At 38.1% G+C, this 23848-nt stretch overlaps 1 protein-coding gene across 1 annotated transcript; it reads left to right on the top strand.

The window, feature by feature from the left end:
- Window positions 1-4720: 4720 nt before the first annotated feature.
- Window positions 4721-11805, top strand: LOC114274652 (magnesium transporter MRS2-F). The gene is made up of 6 exons (XM_082914449.1): window positions 4721-5185; window positions 5877-6077; window positions 6528-6656; window positions 10169-10320; window positions 10573-10708; window positions 11173-11805. Exons 1-6 carry the CDS (start codon window positions 4835-4837, stop codon window positions 11452-11454), a joined length of 1251 nt encoding a protein of 416 aa, XP_082770575.1. The 5' UTR covers window positions 4721-4834; the 3' UTR covers window positions 11455-11805.
- The last annotated feature ends 12043 nt before the right edge of the window (window positions 11806-23848 follow it).

The raw sequence follows: 23848 nt of genomic DNA, 5'->3' as shown, positions 1-23848 counted from the left end.
TTTCTTTTTTCCTTTTTGTGAATTGCCATTCTTTCTTCTTGTAAGTTGTAAGCAATAATTTTTACTTTTTTGTCAATGGTAATTACTGAGTTTGAACTGATAATATTTTGAATGAAACCGTTACACACTCTATATAATATTAGTATAGATAAATAGAAAAAAAAAAAAAATTGTCACCTATTCAAAATTTTTATTTCATAAATTATCTCAAATGTGAAGTGAATTGTATAAATTTAAAATTAGTATAAAATGAGTCACACTCAAAATAAATATATTTTTCTTTATAAAGTTATTGGTATACCTAACAGCTGCTTATTCATGACACACTAATTCTAATATTATTGCTCATATGGTATTAATAGAAGGGAATGTAAATGTTGTTGTCGTAGCTACTGATGCAATCTATGAAGCACGGATACTTCAAAAAGGGTGACGTATCCGTATCGAATACTTATCGGATACCGATACTCCTCGGATACTTGCGGATACGTATCGGATACTTCTTAAAAGTATCGGATACTTCTTAATTAATTTTTTATTAATTTTGAAGTATCGGATATTTAATTTTGAAGTATCAGATATTTAATTTTGAAGTATCGGATACTCGAAGTTACATATTACTTATAATATTTTGTTTAGTTCTTTCATAAGAGGAATATAGTGAGAGTTAAAGTAATAGAATTTGTCAAATTGATGTATCCTTGTTGTCTCTCTCGCTTTCTCACTCTCTCACGTTTCTTCTCTCTGCTCTCATTCTTTTTTTGGTGTTGGCATGTAAGGATGATGTTTAATTTGCATTTGCATTTGCTTTTGCTCTTAGTTTTGGATGTTTTATGAATGTTTGAACACTTTTAGGTTAATAGGAATCCCTCTCTTTATTTATTAATTTACTTTAAGTTTTATTTTCATGCATATTACATTATTAAAATTATAAAAAAAAAAAAATTTATGAATGTATCCCCGCTTTACCCGTATCATACTTTTTCAAATTTTGACATATCGCCATATCCGCATCCCCATATCACCATATTCGTATCCGTGCTTCCTAGGCTATCATTGATGACTTAAAAAAGTATATTTGCTTAAATTTTTATTTAAGAATGGTTTTTTGGCTTTGGCTTTGGCTTTGGCTTTGGCTTTAGCTTTAGCTAAGGTCTTGTGATATTTACGGATGAAGGGGAACAAGTTGAAGCTATTGACCTTGAAGACTCTTAGTTTTGTAGGAATCTTTCTTCTTTATCAAGTTGTCTTTTGCTTTAAGTTTTATTTTTATGCATACTGCATTACTAAAAATTGTTAAAATAATATTTTTTACGAACGTATCCCCGCCATACCTGTATCCTAGTTTTTCAAGTTTTGTCGTATCGCCGTATCGTATCCGTATCCGTATCCCGTATCCGTATCCGTACTTCCTTGGATGCAATATATGAAATTTTATATGTTTTTTTTTATTAAAATATTGTTGTCCTAGTTTTTTTTTTTTTTTTTGAGAACGATCATAACTAAATATAAAGAGTTTACAGATTTAGCTAGCTGATGAGCAGGTTCAACTACTTGCCTGGCTACCTTAATTATACATAGAAATTCAAAACATTTACTTAAAGACCACATATCTTGGATAATTAGATCCATCTCCCAGTCCAGCTTGCAAGATTGTACAAAACTATCTACAAGCACCTTGCAGTCAGTAAAGAGAGTGAGGCATTTGATATTCATGTTGGCAGCCCACTTAGCAGCCGCCAGGAGTGCCCATGCTTCCGCAAGAAGGGGAGACGACAGATGAATGGAAACTACTTGCTGATACACTTCTTGTTGCTGATCATCATAGCAGACCCAAGCCAAGGCTGATGCGCCACTGCTGTGCTGCAAGCTCTATCCGCAACACAAGTGTATAACTGAAAATCAGAAGTTGCCACAAGATGATTAGCTAGAATACAATAATTAGCAGGAGAATGCTGCTCAGGCATGACACCATTACATACGGTTAAACCATCCTCAGAAACTAGAGGTTGCCTGCTACTAGTACCCCATTGTAACTGGAGGGCATTTGCCAAGCATAAAGTTTCATCTAGGGACAATTGTTCCTGTATAAAAACTAGCCTATTACGTTGCCTCCATATTGCCCATAAAATGGCAATAGACTGAATGATAGTATCAGTCTCCTTAACACTCCTTACCCACTCCAACCACCATGTAGAAAACCCAACTGGTTGCCCACATGAGAAGTCCAATCCTAAAGTAGTACCCCCTCCACACTCTCTGCGACCACAGACACTCAAAGAAAAGGTGCTCTAAAGTTTCCTCAGCAATACCACACCTTGCACACTGGGACTATGTTATGAAGCAATATCCCTCTTCTCCTAAGCTGCCATCTCACTGTGACTATATTATGACGACATTTCCATAGAAATAGAACCCATTTTAGATGGAATATTAGTCTTCCACAGCCTTTTCCACACGAAGACATCAGACCCGTTTCCCCCATTAGGATCTACTTGCCCCAGTCTAATTGCAGCCCAATAGCCTGACTTAACAGAATACTCTCCATTTTTGCTTTTGGTCCATACAAGCTTGTCCGGACAAGAGACCACTGGAATATAAATCCCTAAAATCAGTGGGATTATATTCTATGGAAATGACCAATTAAGCAAATTAAGCGTCCAACAAGTGTACCTCTTGTCAATCAAATTGCTTACGGTAAAATTAACCAGATATTTTGACAGTCCCAATCCTTGCACTGGATTAGCCCCTCCTCCCCTGGTATCCAAGGGTCCTCAAATGGGTTGATTGATAGACCATCACCAACCCTCCACATAATCCCCTTTTTCAACAACTCTCGTCCAAATATTATACTTTGCCAGCCCCATGAAGCCTGTCTTGGGCAGCTAAATGCCAAGAAATCTGAATTTGGACAATACTTACCCAGCAGGACTTTAGCTATCAAAGACGTAGGGTTCGTTATTAGACGCCAAGCTTGTTTAGCAAGCAAAGCTTGATTGAAACATCCCAAGTCTCTAAACTCAAGCCCACCACATTGTTTAGGAAGACACAAACTAGCCCAATTTTTCCAGAACACACTATGCCCTTTATCGGATTGTCACAAAAATTGACGAGTGATGGACTTAATTTTCTTGACCACGAAACTGGGCATTTTGAACACCGACAACAGATAAATGGGTATTGCTTGAAGCACATGCTTAACCAATACACAACGACCGGCAAAACTTAGTAAGGCTTCGTTTGGGAAGACATAGTTTGGGTTTTTTTAGCTATTTTAGTCACAAAAAGCAAAATAAATTATTTTAGCCATAACAAACAAAACATTACATCCAACTCATAATCATTACATTCTTCTCTCACAAAAAAACTCAAAAAGCCAAAAAGTCAAAAAGTCCTTCCCAAACCAAACTTTTAAGCCCAGGCTAAAATAGTCAAAAAAAGCTAAAAAGCCAACCCACTTCCCCAACGGAGGCTAAACAACATTTCCAGTCCTACAGTTTACGATGAATCTTAACTAATGATTGAAACAATGTATTTTTTTGACCTACCCGAAAACGCCATGGGCGCCCCCAAATAAATTCCTGGTCGTAACACCACCTGGAACCGAAACACTGAGGCCAAAATACATTTGTCCCTTGCCCCAAAATCTGGACTAAGAAATAATTCGAATTTTTTAATGTTGTCCTGGTTAATGCAAATATGAAAATTTAAAGCCATTCACTTGATAGGGTAGTTTGAAAAGTGGGTTAAAAGTTAATTTATAATTTTTAACCTATTTTTTGTCACATCATATCTCATATTTTTTACGCATTTTAAAAAAATAAATAAATTAAAAGATCAACTTTTAACCATTTTCTCAAAATATCTCAATATTTTATATTGCTAACTCCTTTACTTCAACCACTTATTTGTTAGCTGAATGAACGAAAACAATTTAGTTAAACTTGACTTATAATTGTACAAAAATGCCTTAGACCCTCCATGGGGATGACTCCACCACCCCCACTATTTTTTGATTAGCTCAAAATATATATATATATATATTTTAGTCTTACTCTCACAGCCCCCACGTGGAGGTGGGGTTGTGTGTTTTATTTTATTTTTTATTATCAAAAGTAAATATATAACAACAATATACTCAAATGGGGTTGCAAGAAGTCAAACTACCACACACATCCAAAGGGTAACAATGCGTAGACTAATTTATTGGAAAATTACATATCAATATATGTTTAAAAAAATATTTACAGATTAATGATAAATTTTACAAACATTAAAGTATAAAGTGATAAATTTTTTCATCAATCAGTAATTAATTTTTAAAAATTTCACTAAACTATAATTTATTCTTAATTCATTTTGAGTGCAACATTCATATCAACTTTAAATTTACACCACACAATTTAAATTTTTAATATTTATCTAATTATTATTATTTTTAAAAACATAACATTTCTTTAAGAAAACATATGATGTAATAGTAAGTTCTCTATATATATATTGTTATTAGGCAACTATACCTACTTGCCATAGCATGCTAAAAACAACATCACTTGGGACCCCGCAAGTTGTAATCATCCCTAATTAACAAACTTTGCCGCCATAGATAAAAAAACATTCACAAAAACAAAGCTTAAATCCCCTTATCCTACAACTAATAAACTACCAAAGTCAATTACATAATTTCAAAAGTGTTTTTTAAAACCAAAACATAGGTTTTATCTCATTACATATTGTGTAGTTGAATCATGCTATCATTTATTTCTTTACACCTCCTAACTGAACTCCAAAATTCAACCTTTCAAACACCAAAAACCGAGAAACGATCACAACAATGGAGGATTCCAATAAGGAGATCATTTCAAGGCGACCAAAGGGTGTCGTGACGAAGCCATGGCTCGTGGTTTCGCAATTTGGGGAGTCGCGGATCGAAGAGGTTGGGAAGCATTCAATCATGCGCAGGACAGGGATTCCTGCGCGTGATTTGAGGATTCTTGATCCTACGCTTTTGTACCCATCTACCATACTTGGGAGAGAGAGGGCAATTGTGGTGAACTTGGAGCATATCAAAGCTATCATCACTGCAAATGAAATGCTTGTTCTTAATCCCAAGGATCCTGGTGTAGCTCCTTTTGTTCAAGAACTTGAGCACAAACTTTGTAATGTTGATACTCCAAGCAAGACTGTAAGTATTTTGTTTTAAACTAAAAAATTAAAACATACTTTCGTTTGTGAGGAATCTTCTTTTTTTAAATATATAATATGGTCACTAGTGTTTTGGTGCATCAATATGATATTTGTAGGGAGTTTTGCCTTTATTGAGTTCCTGTAGATTTATAAACAAAACTGTTTTGGTTTTTGCTAATGTTGTTCTGTTGAATGTTAGAAAATAAAATATTGATACTTAAGATAACATGCCTTTACTTCAAGGGAAATATTTAATAAATAAATAAATAAATAATACTTATTTGAAATAAGTAAATTTTTATAAATAATTAGCGTATGAACACATAATATATATATGTATATATTATAAATGAATACAAAAATTACAACAAGTCAAACAGTAGATATAGTCTATGAAAATCAGTTAACCATCATCTGACTAGTGGAGTCATTGTGCTTTCTATATCCATTTCTATTATATATATATACATTTTTGTACATTGATCGCTTTGTAAGTGGATTCAACTAATATATATAACAACTGATTATATATATTTCTTAATGGTGGTTGAAAGCAATAATTCATATACAAATATGCTTCTAAAGGGACTGAAAATTTTTGTTTGTGTATGGGAATCTAAGTACATTCTTAGGATTGATGATCAGTTTAAAAATGTAAGTAAAATTGATAGTCTTTTTTCATTGCAAAGGGGATTGATGGAAGTGAAAAGACAATAGAAGACTCACCATTACCATCTAAGGTGGGGGTGCCACAAGAAGCAAGTGACAACAACAGTCCTAAAATTTCATTCAACACATCATCAAAAGTGGGCAGCTCAAAGGTACCACCTTTTGAGTTCAGAGTGCTTGAAATCTGCCTAAAGTTTGTTTGTAGGTGTCTTGAATCAGAGGTATGTGATTTTTTTTTTTTATAAATAAGAATTATTATTATTTTTAAATGTGTATCAATGATGATTTATTTGGCAACCAAGGAAATCCAACATATATTTGCATCTTCCCTCCCTCCCCTCCTCCAAAATAATGGTTGAAAGGTTTTAAATAGTGGTACGGGAAGATGAATTATTGGTCATAGTATAATATGTATTAAGAATCAGGTGATGTGACTGTAAATTTTTAAAATCATTAGTCACATTGTATTAGTTGTGAAGCAAATTGTGAATCAACTATGAATCGATGTAAATAGTGAACCGGCCGATACATAAACAATTTTCATTCATACTTGTATATTGGATGTATTGATATCGGGAGGTCAAAAAAAAATACGCATTGGCTGATATTTAAATCAATTTTATGAATAATAGGGTTGATTTTTGCTGAATGTATTTGATTGTCTATTTCAGACGAGCACACTAGAGTTAGAAGCATATCCAACTTTGGATGAGTTATCAGTAAGTATCAGTACACTCAATCTTCAACGTGTCAGAGCTATTAAGAGTCGTTTGGTTGCTGTGACAGGCCGTGTCCAAAAGGTAATTAATAATAAAAGATTTTTTGGCTTAAAAATAAAGGAAGGTTGTATAATTAATGATAGATCAAAATCACAAGAGTAATGTTAGAGACCTCAAAAGTTCTATCAAAGTTTCTACCAAATGTCTCACATGGGTGTGCGACCCACACATGTGAGACATTTGGTAAAACTTTTGATAGAATTTTTAAGGTCTCTAGCATTTTTGAAATCACAATGGTTGAGAATTTGTCAAAAATGAAATATATATTTTATATTTGGGCGTTGCTTTACTATTATTTCTTCCAATTAAAGAGAGGGTAAGTGTGGACACCGTCCCTTTTTTAGTATAAGGTGTATTTCTACACTCGTGTTTTGCTAACTCGCTTTCCCACATCAATAGAATCTTCACTTAATATTATGAAGAATTAAGAAACCTTTAACAATAAAAACTAAACAAAAGACTTAATCCGTCATAACCAAATATTCTAGGTTAGGGAACTAAGGTACGAAAGGGGATTGTCATTGAATGATGCCCAATCAAATGATTGGCCACTACTAATATTTTATTTTATGAGTGTAATAATGATTAATTATTTCATACAAAATTCATTATTAACCCTAAAACTTTCACTATCCTAAAACTAAGTGATTTGAATAAAATAAACACCAGCTAATTTAGATTCAAAAGAATAAAGTCATATTTTCATTAAAAATAGAAGAGATTTTTTAAAATCACATAGCCATAAACTTTAGTCTAAACTAAGCATAACATCCATAAAAAATTCAAAACATCCAATTTTGCGTGAAAAGGCACATAATTTGATTTATCGAAAAATAATGCAACAAACAAGCATATGTTATGGAAAAGGAGGAAGCTTACCCAAATGCCACCACCATGCGTCCAACATGCATTACATGTCACACTTCGAATTTCTAAGATCCGATCCATGTGAATAAATCAATTAAATAACAAAATAAAGGCAATAATAGTCTTAATAAAAGCAGTATCTCTCATGTAAATGAATATAATAGTGTCATTCATTATACGAGTTTTTTCTAGTTACAAACACCCTATATTCAACATCTAAATTGAATGAATGTACAATATGTAAAGTCAAGTAATGACATCATGAGTAATCAAAATGCCCATAGACTTATATCATATGTAAGGTTGTAATCCTTACAAAAAAATGACACACGACCTACAAAATATATGGCCCAATGCCTACAAGTCAAAAGAGCTATCTCTCTTAGCTCAAGCACATATCCAATGCCTCATCTCTTTATCTGGGCATGTCATCAACACTTGAAAAAGATTTTAGCTATGTGAGGTAAACATATAGCCTAGTAGAGAACATTTCAGAAATCAATATAACTCCACAAGTATAGATGATCATAATGCTATATAAGTATAATATGCACAAAACGTTTTGTTTAAAACAATGATTTTTTCATCATCAATACTAAAACCCAGTGAATCCCCTCAAGTACATGTATCTATCAGTGTTCATCTCTAAGCACCATCTACACCAGTGCACTATATGAAGCTACACTCTAGTGGCCATCGCCAAGGTTGAAGCCTGAGAACCCTAGGAGAAATCGCAACAGCACAGAGAGAAAGGAGATAAGGATCGAAGGAACTTTTTCGCGCACTGAGACTAGACCATCGCGGGTACAATGCATATAATCGTAGGCACAACCATGCAAATAGCAAATGCTGGTAATGGTTTTCTAGGATAGTTCTAAGGCAACAAAAAGGGTCCCAACCAAGTGAAATGAGAGAAAAAAAAAGTAAACAACGTGACAACAACACAATCCATCCGTTTGCAAGCCCGGAAGTGTGTCAGGGCATCTGTACAAGTGGATTAAAGTTTGGTTTTAGAACTGGGACACTATATTACATAAAATAAATATGAATCTAAATATGTAACTAATCATACAACAATGAACCAAAGTCCGGTTTAACGGTTCTAATATGATTTAATGCAAATAAAAGCACCTAACAAGTAAAAGAATTGAATATGCAGAATATACAATGATTAACCGAGCTTTTATCCATGCTTATTACATGATTAATCTAGCCTAAACATGATGTTTAAATAAACTAAACAAAACATGCGAAAGCAAAGCGAAAAACTAACAAAATAGCTAACCTATATGATGATCATGCCATGCTACCACCTTAGCTATGATTACATATTGAAAATATGATGAAAAATGTACTGAAATTAAATAAAAACAATAACTTACTCGCTGGGTTGAAACAAATTGAAGAACACATGATGAAAATGCGAGTTTTCTTGCTTGCAAGCCTCTCTCGAGCTTAGGTTCTAATTATGTTAAAGTTCTTCAAGCCTTAGATGAATTTTAAGTTGTTAAAGTAGTTTGTGGGGTGAGGTGATTTTTGGAATTAGGGTTTAGGGTGAAAGGAGGCAAGTGTTTTCCATTCAAAAACTCACTAAAATTGCTCAAAACTTGGACCTCTTGAAAGAGGGAGGGAGGGGTTGTATTTATAGACTTATAGGACTTGGGAAACAAGCCAAAGGGGTGTGCTAGGGTTGAGCATTGCTTTCCCCTTGAGCCTCCCTACAAAATCGGAATTACAACCTTGCTGAAATTCGAGTTCTGGGTGTCGAGGGAAGGTGCAGACGTACGTAGCTCGTGCGGCCACACAAGGAAAGTGCGGACTCACAACCAAGATGCGGCTACGCAACGCACGTGTGGGCACACGTGCCATGGGGTTATCCAGGTGTCAACTTGCATGCCTTGGTGTGGGTTTTCATACCTTTGGCTTGCTTGTGGCCTAAGTAAGCCTAAATTGCCTCTCAATCAATGTTTTTAATAAAAAGCATCACAGATTTTGAAAAATTTTATCAATCAATGTGTAATCGGGCTTCTCTTTCTCTTTCTGAGGACCAAAAAGGTTTTTGGTAAAAAATGGGTTTCGAGGCAAAATTATCATTTTTATAAAAATATGATTTTTGGCTAAAACGGGGTAGTACATCAACTTATAACAACCTCAAATATTTCCAAGGATGAAGTAGTTATCATTTCATCATCGAAAAGTTTGCAAGCGCCCGAAATCCTAAGGTTAATCAAAATGAGATGCCTACAATAAGGTAAAAAATACTCTTTGGTAACCTTTATGTTTTAAAATTTTTTGAAAACTGACCTTTTTTTGTTTAATTTTTAAAATTTGTTTCGAGATTTTTTTGTTTCTCCGTCCTTATATTTTGGTCAATTGTTTTAAATTTTTTCAGTACATCTTGGTTCTATTGCCGTTGTAACCACCCCTATCCTCTACCAATTATCCCTAAAGCAACTCATCAAACATATGTTTTTTGCTTTGTTTTTACACGTTTTGAAAACAACTATACCAAACATGGTTTTTTGCCAAAAAACATATTTCTCTTGTATTATGTAAACAAAAAACAACTGTTAACATTACCAAATCACACTTCAAATGCTCCAATTTATGATGCATGTGCTGATGATAAGCATTTTAATTGAGTTATACACAACTATGGTTGTCAGCTGAGAGATGAACTTGAACATTTATTGGATGATGATATGGATATGGCGGAAATGTACCTCACTGCTAAGCTCTTTTCTCCACAATTTGAAGATTCCAAACCAAAACATAGTAACATAGATGACGATGACACTGTCGTACTAGAAGATCACAGGTAATAACTTAACATGTTACATATATTAAAGGCTTTTTATTTTTTTGATCAATCCGTGGGAGAAACATATATCATGGGTTTTTGTTTAGTACTAAGTTTCTGAACCAAAGGTGTGAAATTTTGAAGTGTATCAATTGCGAAATTTTGAACTGAGAAAATGTATATGATCCCGGCAAATTATATCAGGATAACTTTTTTTTTTTTTTTTTTTTTTTTAATGTAAAATGACTAAAGTAGTCTTGTAATTTTCAGTGACGAAGAAGAGATAAGGAGCAACAAAAGTACCAGTGTAGTAGGGAACAGACAGAAGCCAAAGATTGCAGAGTTGGAGATGTTATTGGAAGCATACTTTGTCCAACTTGATGGAGCTTTGAACAAACTATCCACTGTATGTTTTTTTTTTTTTTTTTTTTATTTTTTTAAAGTTAAGCTATGTATTAATATATTTTTTACTAGATTCCCTTATCATTAGATATAAGATAACGAGATATACTAACAAGAAAATCTGAAAAAAAATAAAAAAAATCTCTATTTATAAGTATAAAATTTTCATTTTGCTTGCCAACCTTTAGGTGAGAAATAAGTGCACATCACTATGCCTTTATTTTTAGATTCTCTGCCCGAAATATTCATTGCTTTGGGCAAGTCTTTTTGTTGTTTTTCATAGTCAAGAGTCATACTCAGCCAAAAAAAAAGAAAAAAATCCTAAAAAAGTCACAAAATTTGAGTCCATAATGTATAGATTACATTGAGAATGAATATGATTCATACATTTCAAATTCTAAATACTTTTCTGAATATGCAACATTATCGTTGTTCTTATACACTCAATCTCTTTCTTGGACATGCTAGATGCGGGATTACGTGGACAATACGGAAGACTACACCAACATAATATTGGATGACAAACAGAACCAGATGCTGCAATTAACGGTTGTCATCAGTATTGCACGTGTACTTGTCAATTTTAGCGATGTGATTGGAAATGTTCTCAGCATGAACATCGACATCCCTATCACTCTCAACGGAGTCCCCCTCCAATTTGATGAATGCCTAATTGGGATGGTTGTTGGTTTTTTTGTTTTATTTTCTATCTCCCTCTTCGCCCTCAAGAAAAAAGGGCTACTCGAATGATCAAGCCTTTCAACAGGTCAAGTGATACACTGTTGATCTCCAAAGTATGCGTTTCGTGTTATTTTGATTCATAATATTTCAATTGTGTCAATTTGATTATCAACTTAATCAATTTTTATCGACATTTAAACATAAATTGGAGATCAAATTGACACAACTAAAACATTAGAGACCAAAATGAAACAGAGCGCATACTTGGGGATCAACAGTGTATTTAATCCATGCAATAATAGTAGTATTACACTTTGTAATAAGAACGGGATACTTGGGTTTTAGACCTCTGAAAAAAAACAGTTGTAACTGGTGTAAATTTGGATTATAGTATGATGCTGCTAAAGGTAGTTCCAATTATACCCTGCTGTAATAAAACACAGATTTACAGAAGAATTTAAGAAGGAAATGAAGCAATCGGAGAAGAAATCAGCAGAGCAATGCCTTCAGCTGGAAAGTTTTATCCATGAAGAAAAAATGAAGATGCAAGTTTCAGAAAACAATCCACACCCTCTTTCTGATCTCTATTTATACAATATCTTCTCTTCTAACTACTATTCCTGCCCGTATTGGTAACTAACATCCAAAACAGAGTGATTAATTTGCAAAACAGAACTTGACTGCTAGCTAATCTAACCGACTTCCAACTACTTGCTAACTCGTAGCTTCTCTTCTATTAGCAGCACTCCTATCATAATACTAACAAGACAAAACAAAGTATGGATGAGATGACTGCATCAGTGGGAAACAGTAAAGCCAATAAAAACATTTTCAAAACATTTGTGACAAACATGATTACTTATCATGGTTTACCACAAAATATAGTATAGGAGTGAGAACTCAATACTATCTTAGAGAAAACCCCTTTCGAAAATAACAGCTCTTTTAATCACCAATAGTCTCCACAAGAACAAGACCCTTCAATTCAAATGATGGAAACAATTCACATCTCTTACAATGATATCCCGCCTATAGATTTTCGAAATGAATTTTATAGCCGTGTGGCAGTCACCATAGGTTCAAAGGTTTTTTGTCACCCTAAGAACTGTATCTGGGCTTGTGTTAAGAAGCCCAAATGCAATCGCCAGCTTCTCACTATGAATCTTTAAGTTACATTCTTTCTCTTCTTCACCAACACCATGCAGCAAAAAACTAGTATCTGGTATGTACCCAGTTGCCTTTATTTTCTCAGGCAAGGCCTCCAATAACAAGCGAATTTCCTTTGATTGCGGGTGAGATTTATCTCCTCCAAGAAACAAGTGAGATTTCCCATTGATCTTGAAACAAATAAGAGAGTGTAAGAAATCTCTTGTATATATTGTATCTGACAGTGTAAGAGGAGACTCCATTTATAGGAGCTATTGTTTACAACATCATTATGTTACATTACATAAAATATTAGAAAGTGGCCGAAAGCAGCCGAAAGCGAAGGCGTGCTCTGGCATCCTAGCATCCACTATATATATAATATATTAGTATAGCTATGTGTGTTAATATAATATATATACATATTAATGTATGTTACATTATATTAATATATGTTAACAGCCCCCCTCAAACTCAAGGAGGACAAACATCAACCAACTGGAGTTTGGAGACAAGGTCAACGAAGCGGCCAGGAGAATGAGCTTTGGTGAAGATATCAGCAGGTTGATCAGCAGAGGAGATTGGATGGAGATGAACAGTACCACGAGTGACGTGTTGACGAATAAAATGACAGTCAATTTCAATGTGCTTGGTGCGATCATGAAAAACATCATTGTGAGCAATTTGAAGAGCACTGTGATTGTCACAAAGAGGGCGGTAGTGCCAGAGGGGGAAACGCCCATGTCAGCAAGAAGCCAACGAAGCCAGAGAAGCTCCTGAGTAGTATCAGCAAGAGCACGATATTCGGCCTCAGTACTGGAGCGAGCAGTAAGAGATTGTTTCTTGCTGCGCCAAGAAATAAGAGAATCACCCAAGAAAAAACAGAACCCGGTAGTAGAGCGCCGGTCAGTAGGATCCCCAGCCCAATTAGCATCGGAAAAAGCACGAAGCTGGAGAGAGGAGCGGGCGGAATAATGAAGTCCATGAAACAAGGTACCTTTGAGATAACGAAGGATACGAACTAAGGCAGCATAATGAGGGGTACGAGGAGCTGACATAAACTGGCTGACAATATGAACGGCATAGGCAATATCAGGACGAGTAACAGTGAGATAGACAAGGCTGCCAACCAGCTGACGATAGAGGGTAGCATCAGAGAGAAGAGTGCCATCAAGAGGTGTAAGACGACTCTGAGGCTCCAGCGGAGTGGAGGCAGTCTTGCAATCCGTAAGCCCAGCACGGGTGAGAAGATCAGAGGTATACTTAGCCTGAGAGAGAAAAGACCCCCGTGGAATCATGGAAGATTTCAAGACCCAAGAAATAGCTGAGAGGACCAAGGTCTTTCATCTCGAAATGTTGGCTAAGAAACTGTTTAAGGCATAGAATACCATCAAGATCGTCACCGGTGATAATCATGTTATCCACATAAAGAAGAAGCAAGGTGGTCCTTTGAGCAGTGGTCCGGATAAAAAGAGCAGTATCATAAGAACTGGAGGTGAAACCACAATCATGAATAGTAGAGCTGAACTTGGCAAACCAAGTGCGCGAAGCTTGTTTGAGACCATATAAAGCACGCTGAAGTTTGCAGACTTTATGAGGTGGATAAGTAGACCCAGGGGGAGGTTGCATGTAGACCTCCTCAAGAAGAACACCATTAAGGAAAGCAGTTTTTACGTCCATTTGATAAAGATCCCAGTGTCGAGTGGTAGCAACCGCAATCAGGCTGCGAACAGAGGTGAGACGAGCAACAGGAGCAAAAGTCTCCTCATAGTCAATACCATATTCTTGGTTGAAGCCTTTGGCAACAAGGCGAGCTTTGTAGCGCTCAATAGATCCATCAGAACAAGTTTTGATTTTGTAAACCCATTTGCAACCAATGGCAGTCTTGCTAGGAGGAAGATCAACAATGTTCCAAGTGTGAGTTTTGTCTAAAGCCTGCAATTCATCAGTCATAGCTTGCTGCCAAAGAGGATTAGAGCGAGCCTCACGATAGGAGGTTGGTTCATAAGTAGAAAAAGCAGTAGAACCAACAATAAAGTCACGAAGACGAGTAGAAGGTTGGGTTACCCGGTGTGGTCGAGTAGAGGCAGGAGGAGCCAAAGGGAGAGACGCATCAGGAGGGGAGGATCCCGAGGGAACAAGAGCAGGACCATCAGAGGTAACAGGTGTATGGGACAGACCAGTAGGCAAGGCAGGCTCGAGAGAAGCTGGTAGGGGCGGTGGAGCAAGCTCATCAGAGAACTCGAGAGAGGCTGGCAAGGGCGTTGGAGTAAGCTCATCAGAGAACAGATCTGTGGAAGGGTCAGTAAAAATTAAAGTGGATGAGGGAACGAACAAACGGAAGAGAGAGAGAGAAGAAAACATTTTGTGTTCCCAAAAGACTACATGACGAGAGATACGGAGTCGTTGGGAGAGAGGATCCCAACAACGATACCCTTTGTGTTCAATACCATACCCTAAGAAGCAACAGAGACGAGAGCGTGGTTCAAGTTTGGTACGTTCATGAGGTTGGAGAAGAACAAAACAGGCAGAGCCAAAGACCCTAAGGGTGGTGTAAGGGGGACGGGTGCCATGCAGACGCTTATAAGGAGTGTGATTATGAATGACAGGTGTAGGGATACAATTGATAGTGTAAGCAGCAGTGAGAGCTGCCTCTCCCCAAAAATGTTCCGGACAAGAGGAAGACAGAAGGAGGGCGCGAGTAGTGTCAAGGATATGTCGATGTTTCCGTTCAGTACGTCCATTTTGTTGAGACGTGCCGGGACAGGAACGATGAGGTTGAGTACCATGACGCTGAAGAAAAGAAAGAAAGTCAAAATCTTTATATTCCATGGCATTATCGGAGCGAAAAAGCTTAATAGTTTTAGAAAATTGTGTTTTAACCATGGCAGCAAAATTGTAATAAAGTTGTTTGAGCTCAGAGCGATTTTTCATAAGAAACAACCATGTAAAACGGGAAAAATCATCTATAAAAACAACAAAATAGCGTGCACCCCCCATAGTAGGAGTAGGAGAGGGTCCCCAAATATCAGAGTGAATGAGATCAAATGGGGCAAGAGAAATAGAGTCACTTTTATTAAACGACAAGGCAGGTTGTTTGGCAAGTTGACAAGACACACAATCTAAAACATCAGAACTTACGTGACCTAAATAACCACTGGAAATTAAAGATTTTAAACGACCAACAGAAAGATGGCCCAAACGACAATGCCAAAGCTGAAAAGGAGATAAAAGAGGAGCAGTGGTAGCAGTGGTAGGAGTTGGAGGAGCAGTGGTAGCAGTGGTAGGAGTTGTGATCTGAGAGGAATCTGGAACATGATGATGGATGAGTTCGTAGAGACGTCCATGCTTACGGCCTATCCCAAGAGTTTGCCCCGTCCGAGGGTCCTGCACCAAACAACCAGAACGGGAAAAGGTAACAGTTAGACCATGCTCACATAATTGACTAATGGAGATAAGATTTAAAGTAAGAGCAGGCATAAGATAGACATGAGATAAAGATAAGTGAGAGGTTGAAACAGAACCAACATGACTTACAGACAGAAGAGACCCATCAGCAGTATGGATAGAAGGAACATGAGGAGTAGAAGAGAGAGGAGTAAAAATAGTAGGGTCAAAGGTCATGTGATTACAACAAGCAGAGTCAAAGTACCAAGAAGAGTTACCTGCGGTGGCAGAGAAAGCAGTAGATGGAGGAGTACCGGAATTCTGCCAAAAATGTTGAAACATGGCTTCGACATCGGATTGAGAGAAGACTGGAGTGGAAGGGTCTACAGGAACAGAGGAAGGTAAATCCTCGGAGGCAGCAGCAGCAGTGCGTTGAGCAGGCAGTGGTGTCGACGGGGTCCCAGAACGGTGAGAGTGGCGGCGAGAGAAATTCCCGGGGGAAGGACCAGGGCGAGAGGCACGGACGGGATTACGGAAACAATCTTGTTGAAGATGACCAGGGCCAGTCTTGTTGCAAAACCGACAAAGACGAATTGGACAATTAACCAGAAGATGAGTGGACGGAAGATTGCGGTTGTGACAGTAATTGCAGGCATTGGACTTCTGTGGTGAAGGTGGGGAAGGAGAACTGCGAAGCTGGGGAGTGGCAAGAACAGAGTCCACAGGGTGCGGATGGAGAGTACCAAATCTGGTTTCCTCTGACAGGAGTTCAGAAATTACTTGCTCAAGAGTGGGTAAATGAGTGCGATGAAGGAGAGATGCTCGTACTGGCTCAAATCGGGGAGTGAGAGCCATGAGAAACTGAACCAAGCGTTGTTGGTCACGATAAGTAGTAAATAAGGCAGCATCCTTAGTACAATCCCAAGGAGGTTCAGAAAGAGCGAGCTGATCCCAAACAGAATACATTTGGGAGAGGAAATCATTAATGTTCTGAGTTGTGTCTTGACGCATACGGTGAAGATGACTCAGAAGCTGATATTGGTGAGCAAGGCCAGTAGTTTGATAGCGTTCTTGTAAAAAATCCCAGATGGCTTTGGTAGGAGAAGAAGCAGAGTCAAGTTGGAACCGACCAAACTGAAGGTTGATAGAGGTAATAGAAGTATTGCGAAACCAAGTGATGATCTGATAGTTTTTACTATCCCAATCTTCCAGTCGGTCGACATATTTGGTAGTGGAGTCCGTGGCAGCAGAATCCGGGGTCCCTTGAATGGGTTTGCACACATCCCCAGTGATGATGCGCCAAAGTTTCTTTCCTTTGAGGAAGCCAGACATAGCTTGGGCCCATAGGACATAATTAGTCCCGTCAAGAATAACGGAAATAGGGTGGTTAGAGAAGTCCAAGCGATCCATGAGAGAAAAATAGCACAAGCAAGGGAGAATCTGAAAATTCCAAGGGCACCAGTGGGTGCAGAAGGGTAAAAAATAGTCAGAAACCGGGCTGAACCGGTCAAAAAGGGCCAAAAATAGGGGTGAACCGGCTTGGGAAAGTGGCTGAACCGGTTAGAGCCGGACCGGCTGGAGCCGAGTGGGTGACCAGCAGGTGCAGTCGGTGCGAGCCGGCGCGAGGGACGTGCGAGCCGGCGCGAGGGACGCGGGTGGTATGGCTCACGCGGATGGCTGGCGTAGCTGGCGGACGCGGAGCGTGTGGGACGCGGAAAGAGGTGGCTTAGGCGACTGGGGACGCGGGAGCGCGTGTGATGCTGAAGGCCGAAGCAGGCGACGCGCCGGCGACAAAACTAGCGCGTGATGGCCCGTGTGACGTCGAAAGAGGATGAATCCGGTGGCCGTGGATCCGTAGTGAAGAGATGAAGGCTTTGGTGGTGTCCAAACTGTAATTGAGAGAAGGACGAGAGGGGCAGCAATCTGCAGACTGCCAAGAGAGAGAAAGAAGGAAAAAAAAAGGATGCTAGGAAAGAGACTAGGCAGTATACCTGTGCTCTGATACCATGAAACAAATAAGAGAGTGTAAGAAATCTCTTGTATATATTGTATCTGATAGTGTAAGAGGAGACTCCATTTATAGGAGCTATTGTTTACAACATCATTATGTTACATTACATAAAATATTAGAAAGTGGCCGAAAGCAGCCGAAAGCGAAGGCGTGCTCTGGCATCCTAGCATCCACTATATATATAATATATTAGTATAGCTATGTGTGTTAATATAATATATATACATATTAATGTATGTTACATTATATTAATATATGTTAACAGATCTCAATCCAACTACTTCCGGGATTCTTCTTCTTACCCTGACATTTCGATAAAGCTCTCAAATTGTTTACTTCTTCCCACATCCCAGCTTCTGCGTACATACTTGACAGCAAAACATAATTTCCACTGTTCTGTGGTTCTAAAACAAAGAGCTTTCCAGTTGCTATCTCTGCAACATCCAAATTCTGGTGTTTCCTACAACCAACACACACTGTGCGCCCCAAATGCTCGGTCCTGCTTGCGTTGGCATTTGATAAATGAGCTCCTTTGCTTCCAAAAATCGACCAGCACGAACTAAAAGATCCACAACACAAGCATAATGTTCATGCCTTGATTCCACTGAATAAACTGAAATCATACAGTAGAAATATTTCAAGCCAGTATCGACATGACCAAAATGACTGCAATTCAGTGATTTTATTTCTCTATATTACGAACCTAGCCATGGACCAGACAATTTTAAAATAAAATAAAAACACAGCTGTTGTAGCCTCTAATTATTGCTGCCAAAACATTTGTTAGGGAAAATATGTGATTCCCTACAAGTAAATCAATCAATGGGAATAAAAACTAATGCGGAAAAATTAAATAAAAGGCAACACAAGAATTTTTACATGGTTCTCTCAATGTGAGGTACGTCCACGGGATCGAAATCCGATTCCACTATCAACCAAATAAGTTCTAAGCGATCACAAACGAGACACGAATGGTCTCACAAAATCACCCTTAGATGAATTCTAAATAATCACAAATAAACAAGGGAAAAGACCTCACCAAATAGATGAACTAAAATCTTCAGAACCAAAGTTGAAGAAGACCCAAAATAACGTACCAAATCAACTTCAGAACAGAGGCAACATAACCATCAACAAATCAAGTATCCTTGACAAATCTTCACTCTTCAACACTGTTACTGAAGCACTAGAATTGGTATATAGCAGCCGCCACTTTTTGCAAAGAACAAACAATACACCTCCGAAGCACTAGAATTGGTATATAGCAGCCGCCACTTTTTGCAAAGAACAAACAATACACCCATCATAATATTGTGAATCTAGGGTTTATTATCAAACTTTAGTTGTTTCCAAATTAGATTGGGTCTCCACAAATATAATATATAAAAATATATTATACCTAAATCAAGTCAAATTAAAATTCTTTAACAAACCAATTGGGTCCCACACTCCAATAAGGAGGTATACCCAACAATTCTCCCCCTACCGACTTAGGTGGAGCTATCAACCATACCCGCCAAAGTTTGACACTTCAAATGTTTATCCCTCGACAAAGTCTTAGTCAACATATCCAAAATATTATCATCCGTGTGAACCTTTTCGAGTTGTAACAATTTCGAAGCTAACATATCACGAATCCAATGGTATCTCACATCAATGTGTTTCAATCTCGAATGAAAAGTAGAATTTTTAGTCAAGTGAATAACACGTTGACTATCACAATAAAGCACTTACTTTTCTTGCTTCAAACCCAACTCTTGCAAAAATTTCTTCAGCCATAACTCTTCTTTGCAAGCTTCCGTAATGGCAATAAATTCAGCTTTGGTAGTTGAGAGAGCAACACATTTTTGTAATTTAGATTGCCATGCCACAGCTCCCCTCGCAAAAGTCATCAACTACCTCGAAGTAGATTTCCTAGAATCAACATCACCAGCCATGTCAGAATCTGTGAACCCATCAAGTATCGACTTACTATCCCCAAAACACAAACACACCTTTGAACTCTCTTGAAGATATCTTAGAATCCATTTTACCGCTGCCCAATGTTCTTTACCCGGATTAGAGAGAAACCGACTCACTACACCAACGGCGTGAGCAATATCCGGTCTTGTACAAACCATGGCGTACATTAAAGAACCAACTGCTGAAGCATAAGGAACTTTCAACATCTCTTCCTTGTCTTTCTCACTTGTAGGACATTGATTCGAACTAAGCTTGAAGTGACCCGCAAGTGGACAACTAACCGGCTTCGCTTTATCCATATTGAATCTCTCAAGAACTTTCTCAATGTAGCTTTCCTAAGACAACTAAATCAGCCCCTCTTTGCGATCACGAACAATTTTCATACCAAGAATTTGTTTTACCGGTCCCAAATCTTTCATAGTAAAAGACTTGCTCAACTCCAATTTCAACCTGTTTATCATGGTAGAATCTTGACCCACAATTAACATGTCATCAACATAAAGCAAAAGAATAATAAATTTACCATCCGAAATTTTTTTCACAAACACACAATGGTCTGAAGTAGTTTTAGAAAAACCATTATTCATCATGAAAGAGTCAAATTTTTTGTACCATTGCCGTGGGGCAACAAATTTCTCTTTCCCTTTCTCTACAAAACCTTCCGGTTGCTCCATGTAAATTTCTTCTTCAAGATCACCATGAAGAAATGCGGTCTTCACATCAAGTTGTTCAACTTCAAGGTTCATACTTGCAGCCATGCCAAGTACAACCCGAATAGAAGACATCTTCACAACTGGCGAGAAAATTTCATCAAAATCAATACCTTTCTTTTGCCTAAAGCCTTTTACAACAAGACGTGCCTTGTACCTCAGATTCTTGCCATCATTCTTCAATTTGAAGACCCACTTATTTTTCAAAATTTTCCTCTCCTTAGGAAACTTCACTAAATCATAAGTGTGATTTTCATGCAAGGAATTCAATTCTTCTTCCATTGCCTTTTTCCAATCATCTTTCTTTGCATGCTCAATTGCTTCTTGGTAGCTCTCCGGCTCCTCTTGATCAGAAATCAACACAAATTCATTGGGAGGATACTTTCTTGAAGGTTGTCGGTCCCTTATAGATTTTCTTAACTCAAGTTGTGGTGGCGGTTCTTGAGTTGAATGTTCTTCCTCAATTTCTGGCTCAACTTCATTAGGATTAGCATCATCCTCTACATCTTCAATAGGTGGCTGCACATCTCCCTCATTCTTATCATCAACTGAAGATGAAGGAGATGGATCCATGCCAATGAGATCACTAGTTTTTGGCTCCGGTTGATCACCTTTGCCAAAATCCTCAATTGTTTGGTCTTCAAGAAACACAACATCACGGCTTCGAATGACTTTTTTGTCGACCGGATCCCACAATCTGTACCCAAATTCATCACGCCCATAGCCAAGAAAAATACATTGTCTTGACTTGCTATCAAGCTTGGACCTCTCATCTTTTGGAATGTGAACAAAAGCTCGGCAACCAAACACTCTCAAGTGCTCATAAGATACATCTTTACCGGTCCAAACTCTTTTTGGAACATCACCATTCAAAGGATAGGAAGGAGACAAATTGATCACGTCAACCGCTATTTTCAATGCCTCACCCCAAAAGGATCTTGGCAATTTAGCTTGTGAAAGCAAACACCTTGTTCTTTCCACAATGGTGCGGTTCATCCTCTCGACAACTCCATTTTGTTGAGGAGTCTTCTTAACTGTCTTTTGATGCCGAATACTTTGGCTGCGACAATACTCATCAAATGGCTCAATGTATTCACCACCATTGTCTGATCAGATGCACTTCAATTTCTGCCCTGTTTCTCTTTCAACCATGGCTTGAAAATGCTTAAAAACTTCTAGAACTTGATCTTTAGTTTTTAGTAGAAAAGCCCAAACTTTCCTTGAATAATCATCAATGAAAGTAACAAAATAAAGTGCACCACCATGTGTTATAACTTTTAAAGGACCACAAACATCCGAATGAATCAACTCCAAAACATTTTCTTTTCTAGAAGCAACATTTTTATGAAAAGAAACTCTATGTTGTTTACCCGCCAAACAATGAACACAAGTTTTAAGATGTGTACCTTTCAAATCGAGTAGAAGCTCTTTCTTGAACAAAACTTGCAGCCCCTTTTCACTTATGTGGCCAAGCCGCTTGTGCCACAATTCGGTAGAAGTATCATCTTGAAGTGCATTGACAACACCTTTACAAATTTTTCCTTACATCGAATAAAGTGTATGAGTCTTCTTACACTTAGCCACCACCAAAGAACCCTTTGTGAGCTTCCATATTCCATTACCAAATTTGTTGTTGAAGCCTTCATCATCTAACTTCCCGGTAGAGATCAAATTGAGGCGAATGTCGGGAACATGCCTCACATCTTTAAGCAACAACTTGCAGCCCAAATTTGTTTCCAAGCAAACATCACCCATACCAATAATCTTGGACAAACCTTCATTACCCATTCGAACAGAACCATAATCTCCTTCGGTGTAGGTAGTGAAGAAATCAACTCGAGAAGTCACATGAAAAGAAGCACCAGAATCAATCACCCAATTGCTCTCTTGGCCCACAAAATTGATACAATCATCTTCACAAACGACCATGAGATCACCATTGGTAGTAACTGCCGTTGTGTCTTCTTGCTTCTTGTCCACACTTTTGTCACGCATTTTCTCCTTATTCTTGAGCTTTCGGCATTCTCGCTTCATCTGCCCTTTCTCATGGCAATAATAGCACTCAATGTCTTTCTTTAAAAAAGAACCATCTTTTGATTTATCACGGCTTTGATCACGACCATGAGGAGTTTTACTCCTCCCTCTTGTTTTGCTTCGGCCTCTCACAACGAATGCTTCCGAATGAGAGGAACCTGCTGATTTTCTTCTAGTTTCTTCATTCAACAGGCTACTAGTGACTTGGCCCATCGTGACAACTCCATCGGGCGCTGAATTACTGACGGTCACAACCAAAGTCTCCCAACTTTCGGGCAAAGAACTAAGTAGCATCAAAGCCTGCAACTCATCATCAAAAACAATTTTCATAAAAGCAAGTTGGTTAACAATACTCTTTATTTCATTCAGATGTTCCGGAATAGGGTGCCCTCCTTATATTTTAAATTAACCAACTTACGAAACAGAAAGGCTTTATTTGTGGCTGATTTCTTATCATAAAGGCTCTCTAATTTTTTCCATAAATCATGTGCTGAAGTTTCAGTAGCAACATGATGAAACACACTGTCATCAATCCATTGACGGATAACACCAACGGCTTTTCGATTAAGCCTATTCCATTCATCATCTTTCATACCCTCGGGTTTGCTACTATCACCCTCAATGGGTCCATACAAATCTTTACAAAATAATAGGTCCTCCATTTTAGTTTTCCAAGTTACCCAGTGTAGACACCCCATTTTTGACCGACCTTAAGACTCAGACGTCACCGATTGAGCGCTTGGTGATGTTGCATAATGTGCTTGTTCAGAAGTTTCAGAGTTGCGGCCGTGAGCCCTGCCTCCGGACTTCCGAACCCTCTTCTGTACCTTGTCTCGGTTTGCGAACCAGACTCGATTTTCTCTGTCTCTTTTCCTGAGGGGAGGGAGAGGTCCCGTAGACCATCTCTCAATGTCCGTAGGCTACATTTGGTGGCCGTAGGCCATTTTGCCCATTTCAGAGTCCGGTTCCCGGTTTTCGGGACCGCAGGCCGTGTGCCTCGGTTCGGGACCGCTTAATCATCTCCTATTGCTCTAATTTTTGGCATACATCTTATTTAATCCCTTTTGAGGGACACTGGGGTCTGAGAAACCCACTTCGTGGCCGAACGCCACTTTCGGTGCTTAACAGCCCATTTTCGGGACCTCGAACTGCGTGTTTTGGTCCCCGAGCATTCGTTTTACAACGGTTTTCGTTCATTTTTGGCAGGTACCTC

This window comes from Camellia sinensis, chromosome 2, assembly GCF_055761805.1.
Source record: "Camellia sinensis isolate YWXY chromosome 2, ASM5576180v1, whole genome shotgun sequence".
Classification (NCBI taxonomy): domain Eukaryota; kingdom Viridiplantae; phylum Streptophyta; class Magnoliopsida; order Ericales; family Theaceae; genus Camellia; species Camellia sinensis.
Note: the sequence above shows the minus strand (reverse complement) of the source record. Positions and strands in the feature narration are given on the sequence as shown.